Below are 17,342 nucleotides of genomic sequence, written 5' to 3' on the forward strand. Positions count from 1 at the left end.
CTGGCATTATTGGCGGCAGCTAGAGACTCTGGTAGAAGTCAAGGACGATATGGAACCAATGCAACATGCACAAGACGTTTTGAACATATGTGATCGTTAGACCACAGAGTGCAAAGTCACTTGACCTGCCTCCTATCATGTGCACAATATATATTTTATACACCAAAAGCCCCATAGGTACAGCTAATCATGCTTGTAGCTCCTCTCATAATAGTACTATCCCTCCCCCGTGCCTCCGAAACACTCCTCCTAGCATTCGCAACGTCCTGCGCGCTCCGTACTTGTTGCGGCACTGGAACTTCTTCTTCGTCATCATCATCTCCAACCCAGATATCTGAAATCGATCCAAGGAGGAGTCTAAACACATTACCCTCCAGGTACTCGTCGTCAAGCGATATTCTGTTCGAGTAGTCTTTTGCTTTGCTAGCTCTCAATCGCGATATGACTTCTTTTCGTCGCTCGGTATAGATGAATTGTATACCTACAGCTTTTTCCGGTGCTCCTTGTGAACGTAGCGTTGTGCCAAGGACATGGAGGTTCTTTTCGAGCTTGACCTCGGTGCCTGCCTGCCAGTTTCCGTCAGTGATTACATAAATTGTGATCTTTTTGAAGCCTGTCGGTGTTCTGTTTGAGCTGCCGATATTTGCAAAAGAGCCACTACGACTACTCCTCACTGGTGTTGCGCCAGTAGAAGCAGTATTCCGATCTCTGTAATCCTGCACGATTTCTGTCAAGCGCGGTACGGGATCACCGATACCTTTGCACACGTCGAGCTGTTTTAGTAAAGGTCTCTGCAAGTCGCTACTGTGGTCTGGTCGGGCGTGTGTCCTTTCACGGCTCTGCATAAAGTACAGATCCATACCGTTTTGATCGTACTTCTTCAGCAGCCACGAGAGAAATCTTATGGCTCGACTTGTCATCTCGCGATGTGCACGCATAGAAGCTGAATCGTCGACTAGGAAGATGCAGTCGCGATGGGCTAGATTGTTCAGATAGCCCTCATCGCGCAGTGTCGCGGAGCTGGCAGCGCCCTTTCTCTGATCTAGCCATTTGAGACCGTCGATGAGTGACAGGTAGGGCTTGTAGATTTGTACTGAGGAGCCACTGGGGATTCGCTGCGCCGAAGTCGATACTTCTGATGAGCTGGGAATCTGGTGACCTGAAGGTGAAGATGGGAAACAGCGAAGATCGGCACTTTTTCGCGAAGGGTTATCTGCTGCTTCGCTGTTTGGTGATGGTAGTGTCCTTCTGAGATTTGGGTCGAGGTTGACTGCAGCGCTCAAGGTGTGCTGTTTCTGTGTTATGGCTGACATGCGTGGATCGTTGTCAGGTCTGATCTCGATAGGTGTATATACTGTCGGCGTCTCCCTTATAAGAGTGGTCATCGGAGTCGGCAGTGGATGGTTCGGTTGTGCCGACGGACGCTCTCTCGTGACCGCAACCTCCTTGTCCTCACCACGTAGTAGAGCTGAACTGAACTGAAACCCTTGACTAACGACTCGTGGAGGCGCGTACACATTGACATCACCACTGTCGAGTTCTTGTATGCTCCCGTTGGCTGAGAGAGTTCGATATACTGGTGGTGGACGAAACTGTCCCAGAGCAGATATTGGGCTGAAAGGCCGAGAGTGTGGATAATCGAACGATGTTTCCTTGTCCCCTCCGACCATTTGTGACGATGCCAGCGATTCTCCTTGGCGCACTGTCGACCTGGAGGTGCTCGTCCCACGGGAACGATCTGGAATTGAACGTGTAGGAATCGAGTCAGCACTGCCACCACTTTTCACAGATGGGCTGTAGGAAAGATGACCTCGCGGAGAAAGGCCTAGACTGGAGTAGCCGCTGCCACTGCTTGCAGCAGAGTCGTTGCGTCGAGGGACAGCAGCATGCTGTTCACGAGCGCGAGCTAGAATCTTGTTGATTTTCATCTTCAGTTGGCGAGTACTTGGTCGCGCATCACTGTCCTCGCAAAGCATTTCCTCAATAAGCTGTTGTACGATAGGATCAGTGACCTTGTCATCACTGCTCCGATTGGCGACTGCTTCGTCATGATATGTTCTTACGCATTGTAGAACGTCCCGCCCATCGTGAAACGCAGCCATGTTTTGCATACTGACCGACTGGCATTCAGCTTCACGCGCTGCTCGATATTCTTTCAGGCCTTGGACCCCTAGGGTTGACCACACAGCGAATTCACTGTAAACACATCCCAATGACCATACATCGGTCATCTGCATGTTAAGATGCTCGATCGATGTGACTCGCACAAGCTCTGGAGCAGCGTAGTTTTTATACGACGAACCGGCGACGTTTGCGCCAAGGTCGAGAATCCTGAAACCATTGCCTTTCCCAGTAGTGGCGGCAATACTCAATGGATTGACGTTTTGATGCCACCCCCCCAACAGCGATTGTGATTTCACGTTAGGTGGATATGGGCCGCTGATGTTGTGAATAACGTGAAGTGCTTCGTGCAGCCCAAGTAAGTCTTCCCATAGCCTGGTCACATCCTCTCCATTTCCGGGAGGTCCTGTATTATTAAAGAAGTCCTCCAAAGTGCCAAGATCTGCATCCTCAAGAATCATGATGAATGTATCTTTGTGCACGAAGCTGCCATAAAAACCAACGACTGTCCTACCGAGGAGCTGGCTGTGCTTTTGCAGATGCAGAAATACTGACAATTCCTCGTCGTAAGAGGCTTTGGATGATGTCCCTCTAAACTCCTTGAAAAGGTATCGATGTGACGAAGGCTTGTCCCCGTTAGACAAACCAATCTCTCGAACTTTGAAACTCACCTTGCTCGTGCTCAATTGCGACGCGACATTAGCGTTGTTGAACGGGTCGTAGTCTGCATGTATTTCGACACGATGTATCACAGCAGTTCCATCGTTGCTGATCTGATCCAAGCGCTTCACAGGGAGGATCTGCTCGGGCTCTATCTGTAAATTTACTGGATCCTTGGGGAAACGAACCGGACAGTACCTCCATTGGGCGTCGACAAACGCGCCAAAAAAGGATGCAGAGTCTGGAAAGAAGCGAGGACATTCGAAGTATGGAAGGCGCTCGTCGTTGTAACCGCGTTCGATAAAACGGTTGAGATAGCGTCCCTTCCCCAAGCTAAGCAATATTGTGAATGTAGCTAGGTAATGTTGCAGAATTGTTTCGCTTGCTGGAAGGGTATCTTGTTCCTCTTTCAAGACTGCTTTCAGTAACCTGTCGAGCGAGCTATAGTCATCCGTGAAGTATTTCAGGAGCACCGATCGTGGAGTATATATGTTGTCAGACGTCTTGCTTGTGCCAATGAAGGCATTCCGAGCTAGACTCAGGTAGACCAAATAGGCCTGAGATTCGTTCGACTGTGAGACCTGGCCATGGGAGGCAGCCATCTATGTCCTGACGGGCGCGGTATGTGCTGTTGCTTCACGCAGTCGGAGAACGGTCTGTTGGATCTCTGGTCGGCTGTTAGCGAGGTAGCAACGTGCCGCGAAACATCACGTTGGGCTCGACAATATTGGCACTGCAGAGAAGTGGGTATGCGAGGTGAATAAAACAGGAGCGGATTCGCGATCAACGGCAGGTCTGAAAGCAATGGATACTTCAAGAGTGAGGTGGTTCACTACCCAAATCCAGCTACCTCACGGTGCCTACACACACGCATACCAATGTGTATGCCGGACGATTGAGTAGAGATCCTGCCTCTGTGCCATCCTGGAGAGGTGATGCAGTCTCGACCGAAAGGACAGGGACTGCTGCAGGTTTCGAGGCTACCAATATCCTGCATACAGTCTAACAATAAGCCAGACCAGCCGAACGACGAAATATAGCTGCAGAAGTGAGAGGTAGAGTTCGTTGCTGGTGTGTCGCGTGCACGAGTCCGCAGCCAGCGAGTCAAGAAGGAGTGTGGGACCACGTGCAGTTACGTAGTCTCTTCTGCTCAGGTCTAGTTACTGTCGCCCACCACTTACCGAGATACCCCACTTGACGAGACGCTCTGATTTTATACTGTTTTCTATACTAATATATCTATATTCTGTTTATCGCAAACTTTTTGTTAGACAACAATATCTTATATTCTATATATGCGTATATGATCTTTAGTTCTTCGTTTTTAGTTTTTCGTACAACTTTCTAAGTTATAGGTAGTGTTAGTATATCTAACCAATGTTTCACCTCGTGCCCGTAGCATTGACTTAGGGAATATCTTCTACACGTTCCCCTCAATTAGCTACGAGTATGACAATGTTCTGCTTATGTTTGGCTCATGTTCGCTGGTGCGTTGGCACAGGAAGAGTGTGTTTCTATGATCTAGCCAGTTAAGAAGTTCAGGAATCAACCAAAGATCCAAAGTCAAGCTTTATTTGTCAGACGCAGTAGATGCCATGAGCGGATCAACGACCACGACTTGGGGTCTACAAGTTTTGGCAGCGTTTAAATGCGATCCCATGGAAAACAAAGCTCATAGCAATGCTGTGATCCCCCATTCCAGCTTCAGGTTGCGCATGCCGTTCGGACCCGTATACTAACACTGCACTTACTGTGGCCATATGCAGTGACTTCGCAATCGCCTTGCACGACGCTTCCGTCATAGCTATAGATGGTTTACAAGCAAGAGTCATATAAGTGTTCCGCGAGGAGCGGATAGAACCAGACAATCAGAGGCTTCTGTTCCAAGTGAAGAGGCGGCTCGAACCACAGAAGTCTTTTCTCACCTTCACTACTGTAAATGCAGAGGATCGCGCCGTGGCTGCTCGGCAGATATACTAGTCTGCCACAAGAAGATGTTGGCGTTCATGCTGTGTCCTGATGCAGCTACACCAATAGTCTGATTCAGGGTGATCATCGAGCTATCGGCCAACGAATGGGCGAATTGGTTCGCAAAGCTGGGGTGAGGATTTCGGTAGCGGTTCATAACACCACCTCTTCGTTTAGCGGCCAGTAAGGCAGGTCACATTATTGTTTCGACTTTGTCGAAGTGATAGGTTTATTACAGTATGTTCTGTAGACCCAAGTTTTCACGGGACTCGACGTAGCGGCAATGTGGATGGCTTTGACATTACGTTACCAACAATGGTTAAAGCCTTCAACTCGATCTCAACAAAGATTGAATGCGAGGAGCGCAGGACAAGAACAATATTCTTATTACACCGACTTCTGGCCCACAAGCTGCAGTCGCTAGCTGTATGGTTCACCATTGGCCCCGTGGTTCGAGCGATGACTTGCATGCGTTTCAGGGGTAACTGTTTCTGATAGGTGAACGCCATGGAGTATCCCGGATCTGCATTTGGACACGACATCTGCACGCTAGTCCCTGAACCACATCGTTCTCGATTTCACTTTTCTCTTTATGGTGGCCGCCAAGAGCTGGAATACGTGCGGTGTGTATCGTGTGCCGGTGAGAGACGCGTAAAAGCCCACCAAAACGCTCATCCATGTCAGATCCCACAAGTTTGCCCAAAGCTGAACAACCATCAAATTCCGTGTGAACTTCTAGCCTAAACAACTTGAGATCCCTCCAACCAATGACAATGCTTCCACGAGGTCGCCGACGAATTCATCCTTATCAAATGTGCTGCATTCTGAGGATATGGCCTCACTACTTGGGCATTGACTCAAGTTATCAGAAAGCTGGATCGAATGGTATCGCAGAAGTTGACTTCTTGGCAAAGGATGGTGTCAGTAGCTTGCATTAGTGGTCATTCTAGTGGCTTCACCATGACCTGCAAGGTCGGCTTCTTCTCTCACACACAACTTTCTACACGCACGTCTTGCTGCATCCTCACTTCGACCACCGCTTCAAGACGCCTCCGAGTGGATTAGGACAAGGATAACATCTCCTGACACGAACTCTATCGGTCATTTCAGATCCATGATGCAGCTCTTCTCGTCTCCTGTTAACGCGTTCTCTCTTTGACTTTTCGGTTATGCACCAGAAGATGGCGACCTGTTGAAACGACTTCGCTGTCACGTTGCTTCCTCTGACCATATTCACACGGATCACGGCAGTCGGCCTCGCATAGCAGATGCCCCTCCGTATGTTCGTGATCCAGCGATGGACTCGGATGTTTTCAATCCTGGATCTCATCCTGTTGTATCCACCACGACCGAGGGAATAGCAAGTGATACTCGACTTGCAACCACCATCCCTGGTCAGGTGGTTTCTTCTTCTATCGACTACTTCCCTCCTTCGTGTTTCCGCCAAATCTTCATTGAAGGCCATTTTCCTCATGCCTCTTCATCCTTGTCATTCCTTTTGAGCACTGCTTTACATTTCATTGCTTCTTAGTGGAGGTTGTTTCGTTTCGTATTGCCTGAGAAAGTCGGAGTCGTGCCTTACCATTATCTCACCACATTGCAGCTCACCAAGAGGAACAACAGGACATAACTACTAGCCTAACCGCGAACCACGATCATGATCTGCATAGATCGCTAGCTTTGGTTGTCCTTCATGCAAATTGGACCTTTTCGAGATGCCTTCTCCACGTCGACATCTGTCAGTCGATGAGTTGAGCCACAGGGCAAGCACAGGCCTAGCCATCCGACGAGGCGATGTTAAGATATCAGAACCAATACCATCCACCTACAGACACAACGGCGCAGAAATGGACGGTGATTTCAGACATTCACACCTGACTCCAGCGTTTGAGGACACTCGATCAGGCAAGAGCAGTGATGGTCCTATGAGTGGAAGGAGCGATGCTCTAGCTCAGCCTATGCATGTTTCTAGCTTGGTAGCACGCACGTCTGCTGGACCATCTCTAGCACCCAGCAATATGTCTTCTACACCCTCAAAAGAGACGAGACCGCAACGGCGGAATACAGGTATGAGGGCGACCATTAAGCGTATATTTAGCAACAAGACAGATAAGCACTCTCTCTCTCAGAAGGGAGCTGGTATAGAAAATGTACGTTCATTGCCTGATACCAATCATCGTGCTGATGATGAACAGGATCTGGGCAGGATACTCTCAATGACTGGCCCCCAGCCTGATGTATTGTCACAGTCTGCGACTACGAACCGTAACAAAGTCTCACCGAACACAGCCCTCCACTCTCATGCTTGCTCGCCTCATCTTCGAGTAGAGTCAGCTGACGTCGGACGATTCGAGCCTACCATCAGTCAGTTAGGACCACGGCGAAACACAGTACCGAGTTTGATGCTTGTGACGGTCGACGAACCTACACAATCAAGCTGCAATGCACAAGAAACACGAGCTAGTCCTCGGACGCCTTCCACTGCTGTAGAGCGACAATTGTCTCCGCTCGTGCACGCTAATCGACGCTCACGTAGCGCCGACGACCTGGCAAACGTTTTACAGAAGCAGTCGAACAACGCCCGTCTGAGGGACCGAGCAGAAGAGATTGCCTTCTGGCGCAATAGTATCGTCATCGAGCCTTTACCTAGTCTGCCTTTGCCAGCTCAAACGACGCCTCAGCAGGTTGCAGAAGTACCAGAAACCCAAAAAGTTCCGACAGCGACAAGGCCATCATTTGAGCCAATACAACATTTTGATTTCGGCTTAGAGCAGTCTAATACTCTGCTGGAAAGAGTCAACACGCTCGAGGTCAAATTGCATGATTTTGAGTTCGCTTTGTGCAAGCTTCAGGGAACCGACATCAACCAACCTGATGAGCCAAAGCAGATATCACCACCAAGGCTAATGACGCAATCCTTTATGCACTCTGTAGATACGTCCAATCAGTCGTATTCCCCGTGCCCTTCTGAGCAGTGGCAACGACGCTCCCCGAAGCAAGGTCACAAGATAGACAGGGCTAGCAAGGTCACAACTATCAAAATTGAACATCAGCGAAGACTCTCTAACAGATCGGAAACCTCGACACCTTCTTCTATCAGGCTGACACAAGACCAGTACGACACACTTTGCGCCATGGTACAGGATGAAAAGATTGCTCGACAGACGTTGGAAGACCAGGTCACGAACCTTCAGAAAGAGGTCGACATGCTAAGATCACCAGTCTATGCCTATGTTAATTATCCCACTCCAAGCCCTGACGATTCCTTTCAGGACATGAATTACGTCTCAACGCCGCGCGTGCTTCGACGCTCCCCACCTCTACAGCCTCGACGCAATCTGAATGAGACCTCCCGATTTAGCATGACAGAGACCGATACAGATACTGAGGTTGGGGACCACTATCCCGAGGTCTACGAAACTCCTCAAGCGAACAATTTTGCATTCCAATCGAGCAGGTTTCCACAATCTGACATGATATGAATATTCACCATACAACATCTTCACCTTCAGCACCTACATTTCAGCACTCTTCTTAATGTACTACATTCCTTCCATGAGGCTCGTTTTGTGGGACTACTCTGTTTCAAGTTCGTCGTTTGTGTTGAATCTAGCAGAGCTGCATAGCAGGTCTCTGGCAGCATCGATTTACAAGTTTTGTGGTTATGACCTTCGTTTGTGGAACAACACATATTGTGCATTATGATACCCGGAGATACGAGACGGTTTAGACGGACACTTTTCATCATGTTATCATTGTATACAGCATCCAAAGCCACTGAAGCTTTGTGACAGGCAATAATTCTAAGCGATGGATGGCCGTCGACTGTCCATCACAATTGCATCTATGAAAGAACATATTAAATCGTGGTCCGATGATCCTCACTCCGTTTCGTGTCCGCGTTGCAACCCTTACTTGTTACCTAGTTGTGCTAGAGTAATCACCATTAAAACAAAGTTTCTCAGGAGGGGCAGGTAAGTCTTGCCTGATCAAGCACGCATTGTGAATTTGGACTTGCATTTGTAAAACCAAACAATCTCAGCCAAACACCATATCTAATCTTGTTTGCGTTGCACTTTCTCTTTCCTTGTTCTCTAAGTTTTGTCGCGCCCACCAAACCGAAGCTGCAATGGTCAACCCGGTGAAAAATTGTGGACAACAGGTCGGTGATAGACCGGACGATGCAATTACCGAACCTTCGACCGAAGGACAAGAAGATGCGTTGTTGATTCTGCGTCCGGGGTTTGGGCCTATGGCAGCTGAGGGTAAACAGTTGGCTCCGTTTCTAGATGTTCACGATTAGCAGAGATTGACGCAAGATAGAAAACAGTAAAAGCCAGATTCATGAACACCAATCTGCGCCTCTACGGCAACCAAAGCCTATCACGTTCCCAGACATGGATCGCATCCTGCAACGACATGGTATCTTGAGAACTTCCAATGCCCAATTTAGCATACCACACCCACCAGCTCAGGAACGGGATATGTATCAACTTAGGCAGGCAACAGATTCTTCATCGTCAAGGTCAAAAAGTCGACCACAACATGGATATCTCTCTTTCCGCCCTCCTCCGAACCATGGAGATCCTGATGGTCCATCAAATCTTCAGCTTCTGGGCTATGCGGGCCTCGAATATGCACCTTTTACAGGCCAGCTTATTAGTACCCCCAAACTGCATAGCGTGTATAAGCAGTACTACGAGTATGACAAGACGACATGTCCAGCAGGCATACTATACTTCGATCCTGTAGGTCGGCAGAGCCGAGAGGCGTGGCTATACGTCAGAGACGAAGGTATGGTAGAATGGAAGAGGGACTTTCTTGCAGAGCGAGGTGGTATGCGGTACTTCGTCTACATAAAGGAGGAGGAAGATGGCTGGGAGTGGAAGCAGGTTCTCGGAGATGTTATAGATGTGGGGGCGGAGGTGAACCTGTTTGTGAAGATGAGAGCTGCTTCTCCCTTGTGGAACTAGCAGTAGCTAGGACAACTTGAAAAGATGAGGAACTTTGGTCAGAGCTGCGGTCAGACAGGTATTGGGCAATTTTGCCGAGTCTGCCCTATCGTCCTCAAGAAAGCTTTGCTAACTATGCCAGCTCGAACTTTCACCCATCTCACGAATAGCATGACTCAGAAGCACAGTCGTGTGCTATCACAACTGTTCTATCGAGTGCTATGATATTACCACCGGTCTTGTTAGTTACTGCATCAGTAGCGGTTCCTTTACCCCAGATATCAAACCCCGACAACCCCTCCGGAGGCTCTGCAGTAGTGTGCTTGGAACATAGAATGCCAAGCACTGTCCCAACTCATCATGAGCGAGCTTCAAGTCGTTCTCTCTGCTCCTTAACAATCATCCTTTGTTGCGGTGAACTGTCAGTTGTGTTGTGACCAGCGACACGTTACGGAACGTTAAGACCAGCTCCAGGTTCAAAAGCTCTCAGTAATTTGGGATTTTGGGGTTGATCACACGTGCATCGACGATCAGCCACCCACGCCATTCGAGATGTGCTGGTGGAGTCTCGGGCACTTCGTTACATTTGCAGGAGACCTTCCCCGGAAGTACAACGGAATCTCGTGGCGAATCACAAAGCCTGGGTGGACTACAGGATGATGGAACTAGAGTGAACAGGCCATTCCTACGCAAAGCTCGTGCTAGCCATATGCTTACATAGTATTCGCCAAGCACGCGTCTCGTGGAGGAAGATCGACAACGATCAAAAGCATGTACGGGGCATACGCCGAGTTCATCTCAATGCGCTTGGTCGTTCTTATAGACGTCCCTGCCTCGTGTTGTGTGCCTTTTCTTTCGTTTTAACTATCACGTACTGGTTGCACGCAGCAGCTTTGACGTCTAGACACCGACACCATGTATCTCAACTTGTACAAACCAGGTCGACCAACGCGATGGTCGATTACCTTCGCATGCCAGCTCGCCTTTGTCTTGTTCGGATATGAGTGAGTACCTTCGTAAACACATATTGGTTCCTGCTCAAAACTGCCCACGAATCTGGCCGGGATGGTTTCTCAACTAACGACTGACAGCCAGGGCGTCTTCAGTGGTATCATCGGCAATGAGCATTTCCTCGATACCATGAACCATCCTAATGACAGTCTCATGGGCATCATTGTCTCAATCTACAATTTGGGCTGCTTCAGTGGATGTATTCTTAACTTCTTCATTGGCGACAAGCTTGGTAGACGCCGATGTATGTGGTTCGCTATGGGTTGGATCATTGTACGTTGGCTTCGTACTTGTTTGAACGATGCTGACCAGAGAAACAGGTTGGAGCAGCTCTTCAAACCTCAGCCTTTGGCGTACCTCATATGATGGTAGGGCGATACATTACAGGCATTGGTACGGGTATCGAGACTTCTACAGGTGAGCATATGAGTTTTTGCTCTGTTCAATTTGTGCTGACCTTGTCAAAGTACCCATGTATCAGGCCGAACTTGCTCCAGCAAACATTCGAGGCATGCTTGTCTGTTCAGAGCCCCTCTTCGTTGGAGTGGGTATAGTCATTTCTTACTTTTTTGACTATGGTTTGAGCTTCGTTGCCAATCCACCAGGAATGGCATGGCGCCTGCCAATTGCTTGTCAGATGATATTCGCTTTCGTGGTTGTATTCATGGTATTCGGCTTGCCAGAATCACCACGTTACTGCTACCAGAAGGGACGAAAGGACGAGGCCTTGCAGATCCTATGCAAAGTATATGATGCGCCACCAGACGATCCTAAAGTTCGTCGTGAAGAGAACGACATTCTCGAGACCATCGAACTCGAACGAGAGCAGGGCGGGTATCAATGGCGCAACGTTCTCAAGCGCGATCGCGTTCAGACTGGTCGTCGAGTGCTTTTGGCATATGGAATGCAGTTCATGAATCAGGTTTGTGACGCACCCTCTTTCGGGATCATACGAGCTAATTCTACGTGAAGATGGGTGGTATCAACCTAGTTGTCTATTATGTGCCAGAAGCTCTTGAGCAAAATGTCGGCCTGACCCGGAATCTGTCCCTGATCATCGGCGGATGCATACAGGTCATGTTTGTTATTGGTTCTTTCTACCCGACCTTTTACTCCGACAAGGTTGGTCGTCGCGCACCCATGCTCTGGGGTTCATTTGGCCTTGGTGTCAGCATGATGATGATTGCTATTCTTCTGAGCTTCAACGGTACCAGCAAGGAGCATGCTACTGCCAGTGCGGCCGTGGCTTTCTTCTTCACCTACATGCTCATCTTCGGCGCCAGTGTGAATTGCATTCCCTGGTGTTACGTCCCTGAGATCCTGCCACTGCATGCGAGGGCGAAGGGAACTGCCATTGGTATGTGTTATTGTTCTTTATGTACTCGGTCTAAACATTTGAGATCAAACGCTAACATCGTGGATAGGTATCTCTAGTAACTGGCTCTGGAACTTCTTCGTAAGTCTACTATTAACCTGGCCACCTACTCTGTTCTAACAAACCTTAGGTCGTGATGATCACTCCCATCTTGTTGAACCGCTTGGCCTGGAAAGGATATCTGGTTTTCATGGTCACGAACTTCCTCTTCGTACCATTGGTATACTTCTGCTATCCTGAAACTGCCAACTTGACATTGGAAGAAATCGACTATATCTTTAGTGATGACACAAAGAATAGCGTGAAATGGAGCTTGGAAATGAGAAAGGAAAGGACGAAGTACGGACGACGAGAGAGCTTCGTCGAGGATGGGGATATGCGACGACGTAGGAGTAGTGCTGGTGATGGAGGGAGTATGGACAACGGGAGGACATTGCGAGACAGTTCTGATGAGGGGAAGATAGCTGGACAGGCTGAGCACTCGGAGAAGATCTGAGATAGTTGGCCGACAGATCATTCGTAAGTGTAGATATTTGCGTCTGATTGGACAGGCAAGTAGAAGGAACCAGTCCTGGTCAGCTCTCATATTCGGATCGCGCGTACAGCACTGCCCATGCTTATCGCAATACAGTCGGTCGCTAGCTGGTGCACACAGGGAAGATCACAAGCATGGAAAAAGTCCATGAATGTGCATTTGCGTAGCCGGGGTTAGAACTCTTGAACAGATGTGTTCTTATAATAGAGGCCAGACGGGTTGGGAAGGTCATTATCGAGGACAAAGTGCTTCGTTATGTATTCATACAGCATGAACGACGATTGCGAAGGCTCAAGTACCGATATAAAAACCTCTTCGTGACGTGTCTCCTTGTTTGCGCAAACTGCTGGCGGCTGTTTGTCTCGAGTGTAAATTGAGGATTTGTGAACGCTCAAGCACTGTATTGGACCTCTATCCTTCGAAGTCCCAAGGTCCTGGACCAGCAGAACACTATTGCTCGATCTTGTGAGCTAGATTCTGTACACCAGAAGCTATTCCGGCCCTCCCTCTTTTCACTCTATATCAAGCTGTACTCTCATGACGACGTCGTATTCGTCTTCTGGGCTTTTTCGTATTCAATGATCTGTCGACTCCAGCTGCTTCTTGTGAGTTTATGAGCTTCCCAGAGTGCCGAATGACTTACTTTCTGCTCGGAAAGAATCTATCCGGCTCTGGCATTCTGTACCTGACTTCTCTTTCTGCGCTCATCCTGAACAGTATGGCGGACAACCCGAATATGACAAGCCCGCAGAAGGCAGTGTTGGCCTTCCAGTTGTGTGGTTGACCATACCAACCACCGGCTGGCGACCAGACGTGTTTTGGATATGGGATCTTGCCTCCACCGCTTCGTCTAAGTCCTGTCGGCTGCATCGTGGATGGCTGAGGTGAAGTGCGGTTAGTATATGTCCATGCGCTTCGTGAATGATGCTGTTCTAGAGTGAAGCTGCGACGGAGTGCATTCACGTGATGTATGCTTTCCCGAAGTGGATCGTGATGCGGACAATTTGGGAAGGAGCGATGTCTCGTGTCGCAGTTTCCAAAAAGTTGTCGAGGACATTAGCCATCAACAACGACCTGTCCCCTGCTCCATTGCTTTATATTCGCTGTTGTGTGATTCTGAGGGTTTTGGTGTTCACTTTGGACTTCTCTTTACTCAATGAAAGCGGCGAGGCTCCTGCGATGGAGCGGTAGCGTGCTCTCACCTTGCACAAGACCAGAATACTGTCATCGCATACCAACTCGTGCAGCCATAATACGATCTCACACACAATTCAGAACGCAAGCTACAGCGGCTGCGACCATTGAACCTCTAGACGACGATGTCGACGATACACGAATATCACACAGTATAATACCAGAAGAAGTTCTTACAAAACTACCATCACCTCCTGTTCAAGCCTCAAAGACCTCAGCGAAGCTCGCAGCTTTACACGCACGCCTCAGCTTGCCATCTCGATTACCAATCGAAACATTAGCAAGAACACTCGTTCATGCATCAGCAGATCAAAATCCTGGTTTCAACAATAGTGCATTCTCTGTATTAGGTGCTGACCTCCTCTCGTATTACACCTCTGAATACATAATATGTCAATTTCCCCGATTGCCACTTGCAGTTGTCTATGCAGCAATGAATGCATACTGCGGCCCAAAAGCACTTGCAGCCATCACAAGAGAATGGGGTATACAGTCCGCTGCTGCGCCAGGAGGAGAAGTTGATCCTGGCCTGTTGCAATTCAAGCATCAACCACCTGGCGAGAAGCATGCTCTACCGAAAGAGGATGTGGTTTCAACTCGGCCGTTACCAGATCCAAAGACTGGGCTACGAAGACACAGCATTAGCTCACGAACCGTATACGAGACTGCCTTCGGCGAAAAGAAGGTTGTGGAAGACCTTTCAAATGGCGTCACACAAGAAACCGCGTCTGCAGAATTTGTGAGGAGCGTTCTAGGCGCAATTTACCTTCACGCTGGCCGTAATGCCGTAAAAACTTTTTATAAAGACCATTTCATGAGCAGGCAGCTCAACATGGCTAGCCTGATCGCCTTCAGAACACCTACCAAAGATCTGTCGCGCCTGTGTGCAAGAGAAGGATTTGAGTCACCAGTCGCAAGAATACTATCCGAAACAGGAAGATTGAGCAGACATCCAGTATTTATTGTCGGCGTCTTTTCTGGTAGGGAAAAGCTAGGAGAGGGGGCGGGCTCAAATCTCGACGAAGCCAGGACAAGAGCTGCTGTTGCAGCACTAAAGGGTTGGTATCTATACAGTCCAGTTGGCTGGCGGCTACCAAGTGATGCTGAAGAGCCCGGTGCAAAGCCATGGGCCAGTCAGCTTGTGGATATGGGAGACGTGGTCGCATAGACGTCAAAACGCCGAATGGCCAGACCTGTAGATAAAAAGCAGCACAAATAGGCTGCACGAATTGTTTAACCACAACATGAAAACTGTACAGCATAGAAAGCTCCACAACCAGGAACAGGGTGGGCAAGATGTAACAGGTGACGGAACCTTACCTTTGAGTAATGTTTGGGATTACATGTACAGGTAGATTACATTCCCGAATGTCATTATTTCTACTTCCATCTCGGTTTTATCTCCAAGCTTCAGGTGGTGCCGCAGCCTGAGCTTGCGAGCCTGACCCCTTTTGGGGTGGAACAGAAGATTCTGGCTACAGAGGGGTTGGCAAAGAAGCATAGCCTGATCCCAGGTATATAGATTGACGTTGTCTAAAAACTCCTCACCACGCGAAGGGGGTCCACCATGAGCGTCGACCCAGGACTACGAATCAACCAGTAGTACGGTGCCCGCCAAGACCATCAACCTCGAATTTTCAGTTTCTCTCAACCTCAGTCTTCTCCTCACCATGCTTCTTATTCAATGACTCCCAGTCCCCCTTGTAAAGGTCCCAGCACTCCTCAACCGATATACCATGCATCACATACTTCCATAAGTCCCCATCAGCCCACTTGGCCTTTCTCATAGCCTCGTTAAGCCGCCCAATACAGCCTTTGCCTCCTATATTGTCTTCGATCCATTCGAGAAACCACGCGGTCTTTTGGTAGCCAGCGTCCCACTTGTCGCCCCTAGTGTCTTTGTTTGCTGGCCATGGCTTCCAGTGAGGTGGGTTGAGGTTCGATTTGAGACGGACGTAGTCTGCGATGCCTTCGATGAGGCCTCCGGGACATGTTGAGGATGCGTTGTGTTGGAAGGCGTGGACCATTTCGTGGGTGATGACGCCTTTGACTTCGTGGCGGAGAGATGCGTTTGATGAGTCTGAGTTTGGCTGGGGTTCTTTTGTGGGTGCTAGGACGTCAGTCGGTGTTGGACGCGAAGTGGTTGTTGTAGATTGTGGGTCTGCGGTCTCCTTGGGCATACTCTTAGTCAGACTGGCTGTTGGAGTATTGTCCCGATGGAATTGGTTGATCTTAGCTTGAAGATAGTCTAGGCTTAGGTGAATTTCTTTGTGTGCCTCATCAAGGGTAGTACCATCTGTGTAAGCGACACCGTCCATCGGTCGAAGTATTAGTGTTACAGATCGGACCTCTTGTGGTTTCCAAACCGGTTGGGACGGAATCGGACGCTGTGGTGGAGGACGTTGATGGACATTAGCAGTAGTATCATCATCTACCATATCATCTGGTGGTGTGAATAAGTGTTTCTGGACGTTGTGAATGGCTACTTCGAGCAAATTTGAAAGGTCTATAGCGACAGTGAACTTGCTAAGAGCTGGATGTGAGATATCGTCTAGATGGATGCGAAGACGTGCTTGAGGACATAAGCCTTGTTTTACCTGGAGACCACTATCCAGATCGCCATCAGCTAGAGATCCCTTTTGGGCGTGCGATTCATGCTGGGACTCTACGCGACTACCAGTATTGTTTAGAGGTGGATTCGCAATGAACGAGGACGCAGCTGCTGTTGGTGCTGAGATGGTGGACGACATATTTCTCTGGACTCGAGATGCGTGAGCTAACACGGCTGCTGGATTGATCGATTGATCGTGATGTACACGAGTCATTCTGCCCTATAGACAGACGATGAGTGGCTTCCAGATGGTAGCTGCGTGTCAAGCCTAGATCGAAGCTCCGACTTGGCACTTTTATTCACACTCTTATCGACGAGAAGCCACACCACGCCTGTATCGAGAATAGCCTACCACAGCATGAGAGTTGAATGAGACAAGCAAGCTGCGGCCGAGACAAGTACGAGCTACTGTCAATCCTTGTCACAGTGATAGGATGCAGACATTAGGACCTGGCGATTGACAACACTCGCCAGTCATATTGCAACTCCTTGCCGGGAGCAAAGCAAGATGCCGTCCTATGGACTCTAGATCGTCAGTCAATGGGTCAATTTCGAAAAACATGATGTTTTGACGACACCCGGCGCTAAAAGTTATCGTCCCGCTAATATCGGTATTTGATTGGTCAAGCGTCGGTTCGAGGCCACCCCACGTGTCGTATTTATCTTAACGTCAATTCTGCTGCGTATCAAAACACCACGACCCGTTCACTATTGGTTATTGCTATACAACCAGTACAGCCATTCACAACGACCTAGACACGTACTAGTCCACCAATATCGCACCACACAGCTCACCTTTTCCGGGTCCATCAGTACCGTGGGCCTTCAGCGACGATGATGCAATAATCAACAGACTAAGCTATAAGTAAGTGGTGCGTCCATCGCTCTTTCCTTCCTTCTTTCTTTCTCTCACCA

At 48.9% G+C, this 17,342-nt stretch overlaps 4 protein-coding genes across 4 annotated transcripts; 2 read left to right on the forward strand and 2 right to left on the reverse strand.

The window, feature by feature from the left end:
• Positions 1–155: 155 nt before the first annotated feature.
• Positions 156–3,383, reverse strand: LTR64_000955 (uncharacterized protein; the record flags this gene model as incomplete). Its single annotated transcript, XM_064895336.1, has 1 exon — positions 156–3,383. The coding sequence occupies one exon, from the start codon at positions 3,381–3,383 to the stop codon at positions 156–158; it is 3,228 nt and encodes a 1,075-aa protein (XP_064758023.1).
• A 3,081-nt stretch (positions 3,384–6,464) lies between these two features.
• On the forward strand, positions 6,465–8,231 carry LTR64_000956 (uncharacterized protein; the record flags this gene model as incomplete). The annotated part of the gene is made up of 2 exons (XM_064895337.1): positions 6,465–6,899; positions 6,945–8,231. The coding sequence occupies 2 exons, from the start codon at positions 6,465–6,467 to the stop codon at positions 8,229–8,231; spliced, it is 1,722 nt and encodes a 573-aa protein (XP_064758024.1).
• A 2,385-nt stretch (positions 8,232–10,616) lies between these two features.
• On the forward strand, positions 10,617–12,583 carry LTR64_000957 (uncharacterized protein; the record flags this gene model as incomplete). The annotated part of the gene is made up of 7 exons (XM_064895338.1): positions 10,617–10,705; positions 10,793–10,985; positions 11,033–11,129; positions 11,180–11,634; positions 11,685–12,069; positions 12,137–12,168; positions 12,218–12,583. The coding sequence occupies 7 exons, from the start codon at positions 10,617–10,619 to the stop codon at positions 12,581–12,583; spliced, it is 1,617 nt and encodes a 538-aa protein (XP_064758025.1).
• Positions 12,584–15,349: 2,766 nt separating this feature from the next.
• Positions 15,350–16,134, reverse strand: LTR64_000958 (uncharacterized protein; the record flags this gene model as incomplete). Its single annotated transcript, XM_064895339.1, has 2 exons — positions 15,350–15,401; positions 15,566–16,134. 2 exons carry the CDS (start codon positions 16,132–16,134, stop codon positions 15,350–15,352), a joined length of 621 nt encoding a protein of 206 aa, XP_064758026.1.
• Between the last annotated feature and the right edge of the window lie 1,208 nt (positions 16,135–17,342).

This window comes from Lithohypha guttulata (assembly GCF_036872675.1).
Source record: "Lithohypha guttulata strain CCFEE 5908 chromosome Unknown scaffold_1, whole genome shotgun sequence".
Taxonomy (NCBI): domain Eukaryota; kingdom Fungi; phylum Ascomycota; class Eurotiomycetes; order Chaetothyriales; family Trichomeriaceae; genus Lithohypha; species Lithohypha guttulata.